The sequence below is a fragment of the Lepidochelys olivacea genome (genome assembly GCF_965140295.1).
Source record: "Lepidochelys olivacea isolate rLepOli2 genome assembly, chromosome: 1".
NCBI classification, from domain to species: domain Eukaryota; kingdom Metazoa; phylum Chordata; order Testudines; family Cheloniidae; genus Lepidochelys; species Lepidochelys olivacea.
In genome coordinates this window covers 189,289,446-189,307,138 of record NC_140411.1, presented here as the reverse complement: position 1 = coordinate 189,307,138, position 17,693 = coordinate 189,289,446, and the positions used below count along the sequence as shown (strand labels likewise).

Here is a 17,693-nt window from a genome sequence, read left to right as displayed (position 1 = left end):
GTTCGGCTATGAGATGGAAGTCCGAAAGCCTGCGGGTTTCTTGGCAAAGGGCAGACGACCCTGCTTGTTGATATAGTAGATAGCCGTTGTATTGTCTGTCAGGACCTGGACCATCTTGCTTCCTATGTGAGGTAGGAAGGCTTGGCAGGCCAGGTGAACTGCTCTGAACTCCCTGATGTTTATGTGTAGGGAGTGATCGTGACTTGACCAATGACCTTGCATGCTGAGATCGCCCGGGTGGGCTCCCTTCCCCAGGTCCGAGGCATCGGAGACAAGGGTCATCAGCGGGGATGGAGCCACGAAGGGAACCCCCTCCAACACAAATGCAGGATTCTGCCACCATGCGAGTGATGACAGGATGGGGTCTGGGACCTTGACTACCAGTCCACGCTATGTCTGTTGGGGATGTAGACCGATGCCAGATGTGTCTGCAGGGGCCTGAGTGTGGAAGGTGTAACCTGAAGATACTACATTAAGCATCAAATGGTCCGAGGTCAGCAATGACCAGGCCAACTGGAAGGTGCACAGGCGGTTGAAGAAAGGAGGAGGGTGGATCCTGGGATGCGACTGGGACACCGTCCTCGAGCACACCATCAAAATACCTGCTTCTGGCCACCTTGGTTCCTGGAAAGGACAGACTGACCAGACAAATGGGAAGACAACAGGTGTCACTGCTTAGACCCCTTGTCTCTATCCTTTCTCCTGTAGATGCTCAGCCAGGGAGTTCCCAGGACCTAGACTGGAGAGGCGGAGAACGGAATGGCTTTCTGGCCTGCTGAAGGGTATGAAGGTCAAAGGCGCGGAGGGTGGCATAGGAGTCTTTAAGGCCGGGGAGACTTGCATCCATGAGCTCAGAGAAGAGCCCTGCCACCTCAAACAGGAGATCCTGAATGGTGGCCTGCATCTCCTGGGGGCAACCAGGAGCTGCACCTCATGACTACCATAGAGGCGACCACCTTGGCCGCCAAGTCCATAGTGTCCCAGGCCACATGGAAGGCCCCTCTTGCCACCACTATGCCTTCTTCCACTAAAGTGGCAAACCCCTGGGCTTGGTCTTGTGGGAAGATCTCCCTGAATTTGCTTAGGGAGTCCCACAGATTAAAATTGTACCTGCCTAACAGGGCCTGGTGGTTAGACACCTGAAATTGCAGGCTGGCTGTTGAATAAATTTTCCTGCCAAACAAGTCCAGTCTCTTGGTGTCTTTGTTTTTTGGCATGCCACTGACTTGGCTCTGCCTGTCCCTTTCATTAACAGCAGACATGACCAGTGATGCTGCTGGAGGGTGTGCATACAGATATTCTAACTGTTTTGCAGGGACGTAGTACTTCTTTTCCGCCTTCTTAGAAGTAGGCGGAATGGAAGAGGGGGGTCTGCCACAGTGATTTGGCATTCTTAAGGACCCCTGGGTGGACGGGCAGCGTGACCCGGGTTGGGGTGGAGAAGGATATAACATTAAAAAGAGGTTGGACTCCTCCACAAACTCAATTTTCAAGTTCAATTTGGAACCCACTCTTTTAAGGAGGACCTGGAGCTCCTTGAAGTCGTCGGGGGTACTGCCCATTTGTGAGGGATTCACCATCACTTAGTCCGGAGACGACGACCACCGGGGGAGGGTGGATTCCTCTTCCCTCTCCGGGAACGGTTCCTTATGCATTGGAGCCTGCTGCGCTGCTCCCGTGTTGGATTCAGTACCATGTTCAGACTCCGGTGCCAACAGTGCCAGAGGCAGTTTGTCCGAGGTAGCAAGGGAGGAATGGTGGGAATAGGGGACCGGCATTACAGGCACACCCCATGGGTTCCAGTATGGCCATTGAGTGTGCCACTATCTCTGCTGCCATGCCGCTGCTGCTGCTACCGTACTGTTCTCACAGGTCGGTGGCAAATCACCCTTCCCCATTGAGGGGCTGAACTCCGGGTCCAACTTGGACCACTGCCCTTCTGATGATCAGGGCGGAGCCGTTGAGGCCTGAGTCTGCCAACTGACCCTGGTCAGCGATGAGTGAGACAAGGTGAGGATCAGTGCCTGCCCGATGAGCGGTACTGGGGAGTTGGAAACTGGTGCTGTGATAGGGAGCGATCCCGTCCTGATAGGGACCGATGTTTGCGAGACCGCCGAGGCCAGCGGTTCTCAAACAGGGGTCCACGAGCCCTTTCGGGGGGGGGGCCACAGAGCCCCACAGCTGAAACCCGGTGCCTGGAGCCCCAGCGCTGAAGCCAGCGCCCACCCCTGCCCCTAAAGCCAGGAGGGCCCTCAAGCAGATATCCCGCCCCTTTTGGGTTCTAGAGCAAAAGATGGGTTTTTTTGTTTTGTTTTTGTTTACAGATTCTACATTTGTCCTTTCTATGGGACTCCCCCAAGCACTTCAAACAGCTGTTGTGGGGGTCACTAATAGGCATCGGCCTGTTGCATGATGAGCATAGTTAGAAGCAGGAAGGGGGGGGACGGACGGGGACGAGGGGGGGGAACGACGGGACGGACAGGGCGTGCCAAGCTCCAGGGCAAAGTCCCAGCTGGGACTTTAACTACCAAACTAACTAACACTTAACTTAATGGCTAACTAAGTACCTACAAACTATAAACAAAGAAGATAGACAATGGGTTGTAAAGAACCGCTAACACTTTTGCAATGCAAGACAAGGTACTTTGACCAACCGTCATGGGCCGTAAGAAGGAACTGAGAGGGCGTAGGGCCAGCAGCACCTAATATATCATCGCATGAGCATGGCACTCAAGGGGGCACCACAGCCAACCCTACGGATACCGCTAAGGCAAAAATCTCCGACGACTGTGCACGTGGGCGCACACACACATCTAGAATGGAACCAACATGAACAAGGACTCGAAGAACATTGAGTATATAGGTGAAATAAGACAACGTTAAGGCCAATTTTAGTCACACAAAAATATTAAAATTTCAAGCTACGACTCCCAAAACAGCCACAACCCTACCCCTTGCACAGAGTTTATTCTACACAGTATTAACTTTAGTGCATTAACCAAGGCTCTGTTTATTCCAAAATAAGTGGGGCCTAGATTCTGCAGCAAAGTCCCTGGACTCAGCAATATCCCTAGCAATTCTACAGTAGCCAGAGTTGTAATTTAAATGGTGGGCTTGAATTAAATATAAAAATGAATACAGTCAGTACAGTAACTTGTGTTGATATTAAATCTAATTTATTTTACCATGCATTTTTATTTTCTGTATGATGCAGATTTTTGCACTGATGACACATAACTATACCTTAGATCAGTGGTTTTCAAACTGTGGGTCATGACCCAGTACTGGGTCACAGAATGTTAGGCACTGGGTCATGGCAGCTCTGGTCAGCACCACTGACTGAGCCGTTAAAAGTCCCGTCAGCAGTGCTGCCCAGCTAAGGCAGACTAGTCTCTACCTGTTCCAGCACAGTGCTGTGCCCCAGAAGCAGCCAGCAGCTGGTCCAGCTCCTAGGCGGGGGGCCATGGGGCTCTGTGCGCTGGCTCCGCACTCCCATTGGCTGGTTACCAAACAATGGAAGCTGGGGGAGGGCAGCAGTGCTTGCGGGCAAGGGCCACTTGCGCTCCTCCGCCTAGGAGCTGGACCTGCTGCTGGCTGTTTCCATAGCGCAGTGCGGTCTGCAATGCCAAGACAGGCAGGAAGCCTGCCTTAGCACCCCTGCTGCGTTGCTGCCCAGGAGCTGCCCAAGGTAAGCCCACATCCCAATCCCCTGCCCCAGCCCCCCAAACCTTCCTACACCCCAAACCCCTCATCCCTGGCCCCACCCCAGAGCTTGCACCCCCAGACCAGAGCCCTGATTCCCTCCCACACCCCAGTACCCTGCCCCCTCCCCCACCCAAATCCCTCATCCCCAGTTCTATTGTGTTATGGGCATCAATAATTTTCTTCAACTGGGTCACCAGAAAAAAAAGTTTGAAAACTGCTGCCTTAAATACTGTCGGGACAGGAAGAGGAAGTAAAGGTTTTGGTAGCTTAGCAAGGGGCAGCTAGGGCTCAGATGACCTAGAAAGGCAGTTCTGGACTATGCAATAAGCATATTTACTAGGTATTTCTGCCTAGACAATCAGCAGTGAAATAATACTGAAATTTAAATTATCTTTAGTTTTGAATGAAAAAGCCACTGAGGTAAAGGGGGAATTTGTAGCTCAAAACTATTGTTTCAGACAGTCTGCAGACTCAAGAAGATAACACTACACCACATTCACGTTTTCAAGGCTATTCTCACAACCATAGCATATTTCCTTTTACAGGAAAAATTAGATTCTGGAGCAAAATTCTGCAGTAACAGGGGGATTCCAAAGCCAATTCCACACATTTGTAATTGCTTAATATACAGGTCCTCCCGCAACCTCCCGCTCCACAGTGTCTTGGCAGCGAGGTCACCCACTACCAACCTGAATCCCTTCACTCCCTGCAGTCTCTCCTTTCTTCTATCTGTCATGTAACTTTTCTGTTCTTTCTCCTTCTCATCTTTTCTTTCTTTCCTATTGTTTTCCATTCTTTTACATGTTTTTGCTGATTTCTCCTCACCAACTTCGTTCCCCATTCTCTTTGGTAGCTCTAATCACTTTCCCCATTCCCCAGCAGGCTACACGTTTCTGGAGGTTCAGGACCATACAAGGCTGAGGAAAGTACCATGAGAGCAAAGAAGAGAAACTTGAGGTGAAAGGCTGCTGCCTGAGCCTGTATCCCTGAATTGTGATCTGTTCCAGCAGTCAGATACATCATGGGCCACAGTGGGAGCAGGACAGGAAGGTGAGAGGGTTTTTGAGGAGTCACCCTCAGCAGCCTCTTTGGATAACTTCACCGAAGAGTTAACCTGGGCTCTTATTCAGGTGTTGCCATTAACCGGGCTCTCCATCCAGACACACACAAACTTTTGACCCAAGTTCTATGGTACTCTCAACCAGGCCTACTTGGCCCATTCTGAGACACAGACTAACACCCAAGAGAGGCTTTCATTTGGGCAGCTAACCCTTCACTATCCAGAAGGATGCAGGTTAAGCCACTCAAGTTCTGATAGTCCTCCAATGACCTTCCCACAATTCCTCTTATGCCCAGGACTGAAGTTTTCCCACAACCACAGAGTGGCTCAGCTTACTGCAGCACAAAGAACATGGTATATGCTCCAAGAAGGCCTCGCACCTCACATAGGTGAATTCAGTATGCATCTGATGAAGTGAGCTGTAGCTCACAAAAGCTTATGCTCTAATAAATGTGTTAGTCTCTAAGGTGCCACAAGTACTCCTTTTCTTTTTACAGATACAGACTAACACGGCTGCCACTCTGAAATGAAGACACTGTAACTTGAGTTTGGTTTATAGCATGGCTGCTCACCTGGCATTAGGCTAACCCAGGTCCTGATCACTCAAGTAACTTTGCAGTGAAGATACATACTTTGTAGCATGCATAGGGAATGGGGGAGTCACCGGGGATGTTGAGGGAGGAAATAGAATCCTGCCCAAACTTTGTTTACCCTCTCTTCTGTCCTGCAACTCCCGTCCCTCTCAATCACCCTTGGTTAGGTAATACTCCCTTAATACACGTTCTACACAATGAAGAAATGCCTGAGGTGTATATGATCAGAGAAAATGGTGCTGCTGCTGACAAACAAAAGATTCTTCTGATGCATTCATGTGGAAACAGATGAGAATGCTGCCATGGAACCCATAAGTAGTAATGAAAGGGAGAAGCAGGAGAAGAAACATTCTGATCAGTGGCAACCTAATGGCCAGGAAAGGCTAGAGGTGGAGGGGAACTCCATCTCTTTTCATTTACATCACCAAGGCAAGTGCTCAACTGCACAGAAGGCAAAGCAACAGCTTTAGATAAACTGCTGTTATTTTCACCTATCTCAGTCACACCTGTTCAAATCCAGCTAAGGTTAGCAGTGACTGAAAAATGCCATATAACTGCTATTTGGCAGTCTATGTGAAATGAGTTGGTGGTCTCAGTCTAGTCCCACATAAAAAAAAGACAGCACTATGGTTGGGACTGTTTGACACTCTAGTTAGCAGTCTCAAAGCCACCAAGAATTAAAAGGGCAAGGAAATGTCAACTCCCCTCTTCGCTCCTTGAGGTGGTCCTTTCGGGTAAAGGTACACTGGCAGGGAAGCATGGGGAATCTTACACTCACACTCGACTATGCTGTGAATAAATTCAGAACATCAGTCTCCAGGGCTTATGATCTGGCACCTTCCGCTAGGTAAAAGTTTACACAAAAATTTAAGAAACACTAGATGAATCGTTCTAATTCGGTTTTATAACTGTCTGACAAGCTCTTAAATAATGGCTTTCAAAAAAAATCTTAAATAACTTCATCAATATAAACTAAATTTACTAACAGGCCCTGCATAAATTTCACAACAAACATTTTTCATAAATATCACTAAATACTTAATGTAGATTTATGTGCAATAATTTATGAAAAATCTTTTGCACAGTACAGCACTTATGAGCAAGTAGTGTGTATACCCTTTAGTAACCTTTAAAATATGTTGACTAATAAGCTTTCGTAAAGACTTGGACAAAAAAGGCCATTGATAATTAACAAACCTCTGCAGTATAAAGGAGCTTGCACAAATGAGTTTTATACGGTTTTAGTGGAATTTTGTAGACAGAAATTCATCTTGAATTAAAATGTTGAAAGTTTTCGTAACCTATAGAACATAACATTCAACTTATAAAAATTATATATTTAAAAATACTTCTAGATTAAAAGGTATTCAAAGATTATAAATTAGAAAAAAAATTTAATTTTTCTCTTTTCTGTTTCACATGTATGGCACACAGTTAAACAAAACAAACTCATTTTTGTTACTGAGACATACTATTTTAAAATACGTATCAATGAGTTCCTGACAGGTCTGTTGATCCTTCTTGTTGCTATTTCTGTCTTCAGGGAAATATGCTGTTATCACACATTGCTGCTTCTATATCTCGAACAGAATTTCATATAAGTAAACTGTTCCAGCGTATCCTGCAACTCCAGCAGAGTAGACTTTGCCAGTGCTGTATGTGTGGACAACTGGTCTTAAATGTAAAAATATCCAAAATTCCAGCATATGGCAACAAGCAGAGGGTCACTGCTTCCAGAACTGCATTTTGCCATTAATTCATTTAAACAATTTAAATCTTTCATTCCACTTTATGGTAAATAGCATTCACTCTATGAGTCCAAACTAGAAAACCGCTGTGTGCTCACATAAGGCTCAAAACCAGCAGGAAATAAGGAATTTCAATGTGCTAGTAGGCAGGCAGTGAAGAATCCATTTAGGATAACTTTGCCCCATTTGCCATCAGCATGTTAGCCACAAAGGGTCAACTGCAGGGAAACAAGTTGGGGATGGAGGATGTTAGTACTGTCACATAAATGGAGGTGTAACTAGTGGACCTACACGCAGCAAATATCAGTGACCTAAGCTCAGTGCTGAAGGGGAAAGGCAAACTGCTTTTTCCCCCATATGAGCCAATTCACAAGCTTCAGTTTACCTGTGGCCAAGCAAAACCTTTTCAATTCAGGCTCTGCTCTATTTCACAGGATTAGACCCTATAAAAACAAGTTCTGCTGTATTTTACAGTTTTTGTAAAATCATTCTCTTCTATTACAGCATTGCTGAGTACAAAAACAAGGCTACTAAGATACTTTCTTTAAGAGCCCCTGTTTTTATAGACTGATTTTTTTTTTTTCCTAAAGTATCTTTGGGCAGAATTTTCTTATGCCCAAAAGAGAATTTCCTCAGGTTTTGTAAATTTCTTCTGGTTTATAAAGATTAAGTATTACAGGAAGAGCTCTGACAGTGATGGTTTTCTGTCTGCACAATGTGTGATGGCACAGTGCCTTGTACATTCAGGGTCATATCACACAACTATTCTTTCAGCAATATTGTCAAATTCATCTTTAGGGCAATACCATTGGTGTCAATAATTACACCAAGGAAAAACTGCCCAAATAGATGACAACAGATCATATTAATCACTCACTCACCTCTTCTCTTCTCTCTTCTGCAGAAGGAACTTTAAGTTCTCGGGCTGTGTCATCCTTAGGGTCAAACAAGTATATGTAATCTGAAGAATAGCTAACAAGGACCTCCTGCCCATCTTCACTGTAGCACAGAGATGTTACCCTGCAGGATTTGTTATTAAGATGTGGAGGAACAAAACGTGCAACCATTCCTGTAGTGCCCCGACCAGCATAATTACCTAAAACAATAACAAAAAAAAGTGCAAACTATAACACATTTTCAGTTTGCAAATATATGGTTAACAAAACAGCCAAAATAGTATGAATTATAGCTAGAGAAATACTAAATATGGCACAAAAGCGACAAGTCAGATCTTGTAAATATTTTATTTTGGTACTTTAACCTCTCTCTCTTAGTGTACACACAAGATTAATGTGTTATATAGCATATCACTTGCCACTGTATCTATAACACTTATTGGAAACAGAATGTTATCAATACTAAAAATATTTACAATACAAAACACAATAATTCAAATTACCACAACCAATTAGAGAAGGGATCTAAAAGATATTCCCTTCAACATTTAAGGTCATATTGCTATGTACACATACTTATCTAAAGACATGTGGCATATGTGGTGATGATATTCCTTTGAAATTTCAAAACATAAATTGCATTTCTCCTTTGACCAACTCACCTGTGCTTTACCCACTAATGAATCTCCACTGGAAATATTTATAACCTTCCAAACCTCTGAACAGATTGAAAATAATCTCTTTTACAAATCATTTACAGATCTCTTTTTTCTGACGTGTATGGATTTCTCTCCAAAACTAAAATGGCCTGCAATTGAGAATATTCAGTGCTAGAATAATGACAAGTTCAGTGTGTACTACCTCAATGCATCAGGGATAATAATGGATTCTTTATACCATAGCAGATGAGCTAGGAGTCTGCTTTTAAATGAGACATAGCATTTGCTGCCAGTACTGGTGTGCCAGCTCTTAAAATCACTATATTCTGCACAGAACAATTATACAAGTGTCTAATGTTTTTTTATCATTTTCCCTCTCCCCCTTACAGGTCTATACAGCTGAATTCAACACAAAGGCAACAATGCTTTGAAGATAGAGAACTATGAAAAAAAGTAGCAATAAAAATGAAATTAAAGTATTTTTAAAATAAGCTTCTATGAAATGTAGTATTTAGCAGTTTGATGATATTGTGTAGTATAAAAGTTTTACTGACATGCATTTGGGATGACTGCACTCCCACCCAAAAGTACTAGAAAAAAATAAACTAATCATGTATATATTACTGTTACTTTGCATGGTGTTTGAGAGATTAAAAGATTAAAAGTCCCTGCCCTAAAGGTTATTTCCCTGTCAAAGTCTAAGTTTTCTACTTCCCACTGTTTTGACCGTACAGCCATTCATGAAAAGGTTATAATTTTTATTTTTATTTTTACAGTGAGAAAAAAGTATTTTTCCTACTTCTACCAAAGCATCTGAACAAATTTTCCTCATTATTCTAATCTTTAAAACTAAAAAATCGCTTTGGGCAAAGACCAGAACTAGAAAGTTTCATCCCAATAACTCAAGCTTTCAGAAAGTTCTGAGCAACTGACAATAGGGTCTTAGAATAGAAACACTGTGCCAGATTTGACTATAGATATTGTAGGGTGACCAGATGTCCCAATTTTATAGGAACAGTCCCAATTCTAGGGTATTTTTCTTATATAGGCTCCTATTACCCCTCCACCCCGTCCCGATTTTTCACATTTGCTGTCTGGTCACCTTAAGATATTGCTACACAATCAAGCTATATTACACATATGTGCATGTACATTGGCACACCCCCTTCACTGTCTGTTAGAGGAAAGCAAAGACTACTTGATTTATCTGGGTAATAGGGTGACCAGACAGCAAGTTGGAAAAATCAGGACAGGGTTGGGTGTAATAAGAGCCTATATAAGAAAAACACCCAAATATCTGGACTGTCCCTATAAAATTGGGACATCTGGTCACCTTACTGAGTAAGGACTAGATTCAAGCTTTCACAATGAGACCCCCCACACATGTCCCTCATTGAATTTTCACAGCAAAAGAAATACCCAGTCAGACTATCTGTGGAGGGTAGGAGAGGAAGTGATAGAGACTTCAATGCAAACATACAATGGCTTGTCATGCTGGTTGTCTTAGGCATTTGATACCTTTGGGCTTGCATGCAAACTCTGAAACAACCAGCCACAGTGCGATTAATAAGACAGTAGTTTGCTCCTTCTAAATTGACAGAGTAAGACCCTGCATATCTTACTTCTCATAGAGCTCCACAAACCAAAGGCCAGCTTAATTCCCATAATAGTTACATTTGAAATCTCTGTTTCAAGAGTTGATCACATCCCTAAGGTAAAACAGTTTCATAATTAAACAGTGTATTAAATACTCCAGTCATTGTCCGGATGTGCTGGAAGGATAGGAGACACTGGATGTGGTTTAACTAGACCACAACTTTATGCTTAAATGTCTGGGAGTACCCGGCAGATAGAAGCGTACAGTTCAGGTAATTCCATGATCATTTCAATACACACCCAGGTGGCTTCTGTCAGCCCTTCCCCTTATTGATCCTGGTCCCCAACCAACCCACTACTGAGTTCTCACCATCCCCCACACACTCAAATGAGGCTCTAGGGGTGACTGTCGGGGGGGGGGGAAGAGATAGGCTCCCTGCCATACGAGTCATAGGAGCCCCAAACCCCATTTCCACTCCTTTAAAGAATACCACCTCTAAATCCTTTATCGATCCATTTTATCCAATCACTGTATGCCTCTTCTATGGAGTACCTGACATCTGCCACACATTTATATAATGAGTTGTGACATCACAGAGTAACTCCCAGTTCATATTTATCCCAGCTAAGCCCCTCAAACCCGCTGTGCAGAAGGAAAAAAAAAAAAAAAACAAGAACAAAAACCCAATTCGTGTTCGCCAATCTGGCAGTGAAGGAAAATTTCCTTCCCCGCCCCTTGAGAAAGGAGTGACTAGTGCAATTCTCACAGTGGATCTTGACAAACCCCAGTGTTTCACCACTTCCACGGGTGAAAGAATGGGTGCTGCTCCACCTGGTCGAGATAAAAAAGTGCTTTTCCTGCACCAGCATGGACCAATATAGTCCTCCCTCTCTTCAGTCATCTGGGGGGATGGATCAGCATCCCCACGCTGACCTCCTCTGCAGCTACAGCAGAAAGTTACTCCCTGGCTCTCCAGCCCTGTAAAGGGTCACACACCTTTTCCAACAAGCCAGACAACAACCCACACTGTTTAGCATGAATGATCTCACCACACATTATCTAAATTTAGAAACTTGGTAATAACTTTAGGCAAATATTGAAGGCTACTAGTATGTCAGGAACAGTGACAACTACTGAGAAGTTAAATGTTTTCTATGAGAATCTGTAAAATTCACAAGATCCCTTTCTGCAAGAAACTATTTTCTAATGAAGCAAAAGCACACAAACATAGGGCTGACATGGATGCAGTAAATGTACATGTCACTGAGACAGTTCCTGCCCTCATTTTTACTAGAGAAATGTGGCATGCACAACCTAGAGGTGCAATCATACAGTGCTCCAGTGTGGTTTATTTTTGTAAACAATTACTTGAATAAAGACAGAGCATTGCATACTGGAACCACTAGTCTCTGTGTGCTGCACGTTCCAAGAGAGCCCTAAGAGACATTATAGAATTCCATGTGCTGCATTTAACCTGCAGGAAGTTTTGGCCACCTTAATAATAGCATTCACTGTTTATTTACAAATAATCAAATAATCTTTCAAAATATTTCCCTGCAGGCTTTACTGTACTTTTTAGTAATATCCAATATACAATATTTTTTAAAAGCCTAGATCTTACATAAAACTAAGCTTAAGTCATAAACCAGACAAACTAGAACTGTCTGCTGCTAGAAAAATTTACTTAATGTTTACTTCTCACCTGTTGCTCTTGTGCCAAGCATTCGCCGGTCATATATTCTTACTGAGCTATCAGAACAGCCCACAGCAAGATAGTATGGTATTGGAGGACAGATAGCTACAGAGGTGGCAGCACGTCGGCAGTTTATTAAAATATCCTGGAATAAAACAAAGATACTGCACTTACAAAATAGCTCCTAAGCATCTGAAGTAAAATACTACTGGAAAAAAAAGATGCAGCCCCACTAGTCAAGGTACTGCAATCATGTTTGTACGAAAGAGCCAAATCTGGCCCTATACAGATAGGTGGTAAATGTGTTACAGGGAAGAGTTACTGCAATGGACAAAAGAAATCAGAGAATGAAAAACAGCATTATATCAACCTAAAAAAAGCTAAGAGTTAAGGGTAGAGAGGGCTAACAACTGCTTGGATTTTCTTAAACAAAGAAATCAGGATGTGGATAGAAAGAATTGCAAATAGGCAGGAAGTGTCTAAACTAATTCAAAAGGATTAGAATAGATTTGGTTTATGGGCAGATAATTGAATAGAGGAATGTCATGTAGTAAGAGTAATGTAACAAGACTGGGGACCAAAAATAACCAAACCCTAAAATGGAACACAATGCAGAAAACAGAACAGAAGAGACTGGGACCAAGGGGCAATATGTATAACACACATTTTGGGGGTCAGTTTTTATCTAGATCAGTACCAAACGTTTTCTGGAATCCAAACACTATGGATGAAATTAATACCATCCAGGGAGATACATCAGTGATTAATCTGATCTAATATGTTTATTACACCACTATTTTACAGAGGCTGCTCGACAGTTTAAAGTTGCAGCTGAGCTTCCATTATAAGCTTAATTTACAACACCACCTCAAAAATGCACAAAAAAAAGCCATCACAGCCTCAGGATTGGAAGGTTAGGTTTGAGGCCAAGGTAGAATTTTTCTACCAAGTTTGAAGTAAACCAAACCAGAGGTTCATAAATGTACCTCAGATGTACAGAGTCCAAACAGCACTCTTTTCTGGCTCCAGGATAATCTCTACAACATGCCTCAGTCAGCTCATCGGGGCCCTCAGAAACCTTATTAGGGTTCAGATTCTAATATTAATACTATAGCCCTATATTTCTGTCATCTTATTGGAAATTTTGGTTCTTACATCTTTACAATCTTCTTTTGTGCAACTTGTTTTGATTCGAGTATCAAACCACCTTACAGTTCCGTCCTCACCGCAAGAGAGGAAAGTATAGGGATCATTTGGTACTGTCATAATCTGAAATGAAAAAAAGTCAGTACCATTAATAGTTCAAGAAAGAATATAATTTTGGGAATAAAGCCTTTAATATTAGTGAGCAATAATCACAGGGTAATTTTTAATTGCGCTCAAGATTTCTATGAAAAAAATCAAAAGTGAAAGTCAAAAGTTGAAAATTTAAAATAGTTTGTATTAGTCTTTAAAATAACCTTACAGATAGTCCTCCAGCAGCTGAAATAAGCAATTAAATCCCACAAACACTTCCATTGCCTATTGCATAAATGATGCACAAACTTGATATTTTCAGTTATTAGATAAATAATTAGCATCTAAAGTGAGAATACAAGACAGGTTCATTTTGTTTTCTATTATGCAACAAGAGAATATTTTAACAATAACTACACTGTAGTCTTAAAATCCAACCCCATACAAACCACAGGAAAATACTTACCAACACTGTTCCCCCAATCAAGTTGCTTCTTCCATGCAAGATACAGTAATGAACTGAAGTCTATTATTGCTCCCTATCCTTCAATGCATCAATCAATATTTTCTTCACTTTCACTGAATTGTTTTATTACACCATATTGCTGATCTCAGGAAAGCTATCAATTCCTACAAAGATGTAGTGATATTCCAAATAAGGGTGTTCTCAGAAAACTAATCATTGGTCCAGATTCATTTAACAAATCATTCCATAAATTATAGAGAACAAGAAGTGCCAAATATTACAGAGCAGAACACCTCAGGTGGATGAAGGCATGTGAACTGTGATATGATCACACACTTTATTTCTTTATATACAAAAGAGAATTTTAAAGATATCTTATGGAAAATGTAAACATCTTTCATTTAAATATGTACAACTCAAGCCACTAATTTACACAGAATGAAGTAATGAAATTTGTTTAAAGTTTGGAAATCCTAGAATTACTATTCCAGTCATTAGGCTGTCCACATTTTTGGTTGTTCAACAGTACCCTTCCCTTTAGGAGCTCAGTGTCTGAAAAACAGCTACCAGACCATCACAAGTTAAGTGCAGCAGAACCTCACTCTTTCACACTACTGACAAGAGCAGACAGAGCGAATTTCTGAATTAGTAAGTAACAGGCTGATCCTACTTTCATTAAAGTCAATGGGAGTTTTTCCATCGACTTCAGGCCGTAGATGAACACCAGGCAAAAGTAATAATGAAGCACAAATGTACCACATTCATTTATTTCAACTGCTGTAGTTTAGTTTTGATTATATTGGTAACAATACAGTATTTTATAATTCACTATTAAATATGCTGTAATTTGTAAGGAGCAAGGGGTTTCTTTTCTTTTTATTAAAAAAATGAAATAAATATCAGTAGCTGTAATCTGAGCTGACTTCATAAATATTGACCCTTAACACGATATCGTATATAACTAGCTATCATTAAATTATCAATCTAAAAAATTTAGCTGTACAAAAAAATCTTGATACACTGGAAATATGAAGGCAAGAATTATCCTTAGAAGTATACTCTCTTTCTGAAATAGAAATAATGTGAATAGCGGCAAAGTCTGGTATTTGGTAGTGACTATTCATAGTTTTTGAACTGCCAGGTATAAACTGCAAATACTCCAGTCTCCAGAGGCCCATTTTGTGTGTGTCTGGCTCTCAAAAATATACTCCATTCCTCTTCTCCCACAACTTGTCTCTCATAAAACAATGACACAGTGCTCATGAATTTCCACAAGCTTCCTTATTGTGAGGTGTGTCAGTCATGGTCTGTAATTGCCACAAGCTCCAAGTGATGAAGCCAGTCTAAAATCTATCCCATTCTTTAATTCAGAATTAGTACCTTAGGGGCAGATAATATTAGCTTTTGTTATTTAGAGAATATAGTGAGACAAAGGTCTATTTTTATATAATGAGGCAATTAAATACAGTTGAAAAATAAACTCAGACTTCTTAAACACATTTTCCCCCATGGTCAAAAAATACTTTTAAATGAGATGAAGCATCTAACAGACAAATTAATTCCAAGTGTATCTGCAAGTCAATTCTTTTCTCCCCAATACTACCTCTTACTTGCTCTGCTGAGCTTTGAAGTTTCAGGGATCTAAGATCAGTGCTCACTGTGCTACACAACTTTGTATCTGCTTCATTATTCAAGTACAACAAGATAGGTTTTAGGTAGAGTAATAATATTTAAATAAGTTATACATTTATAAAGTACCTTTCTATCCTAAAGTATTTTACAAATATTCTATCAAAGAACTGTTCTGAAAATAGTAGAAGCTGCTGAAGTGCATATACCACCAACAGAACCATAGAAAAGTCAGAGAATCACTCTTTAAATCCTCAACCTACCCTGAAAACCAGTAACTATGATTTCACCTTCACCTTTTCTGTTATGTCATCTGCAGCTTGTGTGTTGTACTTGTGGATACAATCTCCTTCACTTCTAACAAAATAGGCTAACTTAACTCTGAACAAAATCAACTCCTAAAAATACACTGTGGTTGAGATTTTCAACAAACTATAGATGATTTTAGAAACATCTTTCCATAACTTTAATTAAAAACATTACAAATCAGTAATTTCTCAAAATGATAAACACTACACGCTATTTCTATTTAAAAAACAAAAAGGATTTCCCTCCATTAGCATTTACTTAACACAAGTCAAACACAGCCATGCCCCTAATCATCTACTTCAATGCCACCACTTCAATATTCCTAACATTTACCAGATACCCATTTCTAACACCTGTACATGGTCAGAGTTCAAGGTTGCATCATTCCAGAGAATAACTCTGCCTGGTACAGATGAACAACTAATGAGTCATAGTGGAATTTACAAAACAGAAGTTTTGTATAGGATGTATACTTTAACCAAAATGTTGTGAGCACCATGCTCAGTAAAACTGAAGAAGGAATGTCATGAATCTACTCTCTAAAGAAATATCTATGAATGGACAATAGACTGATGAAGTCTAGTCACAGGCTCAGGAATCACGTAAGACTAAAAACAAAGAAGAATGGAAGAACGGAACTTGAGACATCAAGTTTTAAGCTCTATTGAGAAAGCTATTTCTTGAAGTTGAAGGTATTATGCTAGTTGACGCAAGATGACTTGTTAGGCTAGAACAAGTTCCCAGGAGATGCAAAAATGGGGTTCCATTCCTCACCACATTCATTAACTTATCCTTTAATTGTTTTCCTCTGGCACCGCCCTGTATCACACGGTTACTCTGATCTTCAGCTGAACTGGGTGCTGGAAACTGCATTTGCACTACATATATGTATGTTTCTTAGTCTATATTCAAGATTCTGCTGCTCCAGTTTTCCTAGCCTAATGCTTGGCTGTTCACTTTCTTCTGGAATAATCTTCAACTACTTTGTTCTCTTTTATAAAAGGAAAATAACTCAACTTGTTCAATATATCAAATTCATATTTATCCAGCAAGGCTTGGTAGTTAACACTATAGGTAAATACCACTGTCACCGCTGACTGAACTCTTACCTCTTTACCATGAGAACACAGTCGGTATTAAAATCTAGATCGTGATCGTGTTGAGTAGCCTTGGCCCTTAGTAACTCATATCTCAATCCTCAGAGACTCTTCTGAAACCATGGGTGGAGTGACAGGCTACACCATTCTCTTCCATATTTTTGGGATGCAATGAGGGTAAGATCAACTCATACAGTCTAGTTAAGGGCTGGATAAATAAGAGCAACATCAGATAGCGAATCATGTTCAGACATGAAGCTGTTTAAAAATATGAAGTGATCTTAGCTCCCATGATAAGGAGGAGAATGCCACTAAGGAAGCAATAGCTTCCTGATCAAAATAAACGAGAACACACAAATTAAACGCATCTCAAAAAAGAAATAACTGGTGTGAGGGAGGAACCTAAGATGATCTTTGGCAAAAGTGACAAGCAATTCTGAGTACAGTTCTACACTATAAAAACTTACACTGGTATAACTACATCATTCAGGGATATGAAAAATCCATCCCTGGTGTAGACAGCGCTATGTTGACAGGAGAGCTTCTGCCATCGATTTAATCTACCACCACTCACAGAGGTGGATTAACTATGCTGACAAGAGAAACCCTCCCATTGGCACAGTAGCATCTTCACTGAAGTGCTACAACAGTGCAGCTGTTTTAAGTGTATACCTGCCCTAAGACTATTGAAATCAAGCTGCATCCAGTCTACAAATACAAAATGAGCTCCATAGGGTTGCCCTGCACATCTCCTGAGAAGACTACATTCTTCAGTTAAACATTTCTGACAAGTCCTTTAACTGCACACAGACATATATTGTTAAAGAAACTTCTACCACATAACGAGAAATTAATTCAGACAGCTCTTTAGACATGTTCCATTTTGACATGAATCACCATTCCTTTGCTTTGTTTGATACTAGTATATTTGATTCTTCTAATATCTTTTGTCCACTCTGTATAAAAACCAAAGGATCTATCAAGAACTAACTAATAGTGGAAGGT

At 41.2% G+C, this 17,693-nt stretch overlaps 1 protein-coding gene across 2 annotated transcripts in view; it reads right to left on the bottom strand.

Annotated features, from left to right (window-relative positions):
- The window catches only part of DCAF6 (DDB1 and CUL4 associated factor 6), a 158,076-nt gene that overhangs the window by 86,480 nt on the left and 53,903 nt on the right, over positions 1-17,693 (bottom strand). For both annotated transcript variants that reach the window (XM_084648852.1, XM_084648853.1), the window contains 3 exons: positions 13,107-13,220; positions 11,961-12,096; positions 7,988-8,202 (listed from right to left, as the gene is read on the bottom strand). In XM_084648852.1, coding sequence (XP_084504978.1) covers positions 7,988-8,202; positions 11,961-12,096; positions 13,107-13,220 — 465 coding nt within the window. The remainder of the gene's footprint in view (positions 1-7,987; positions 8,203-11,960; positions 12,097-13,106; positions 13,221-17,693) is intronic.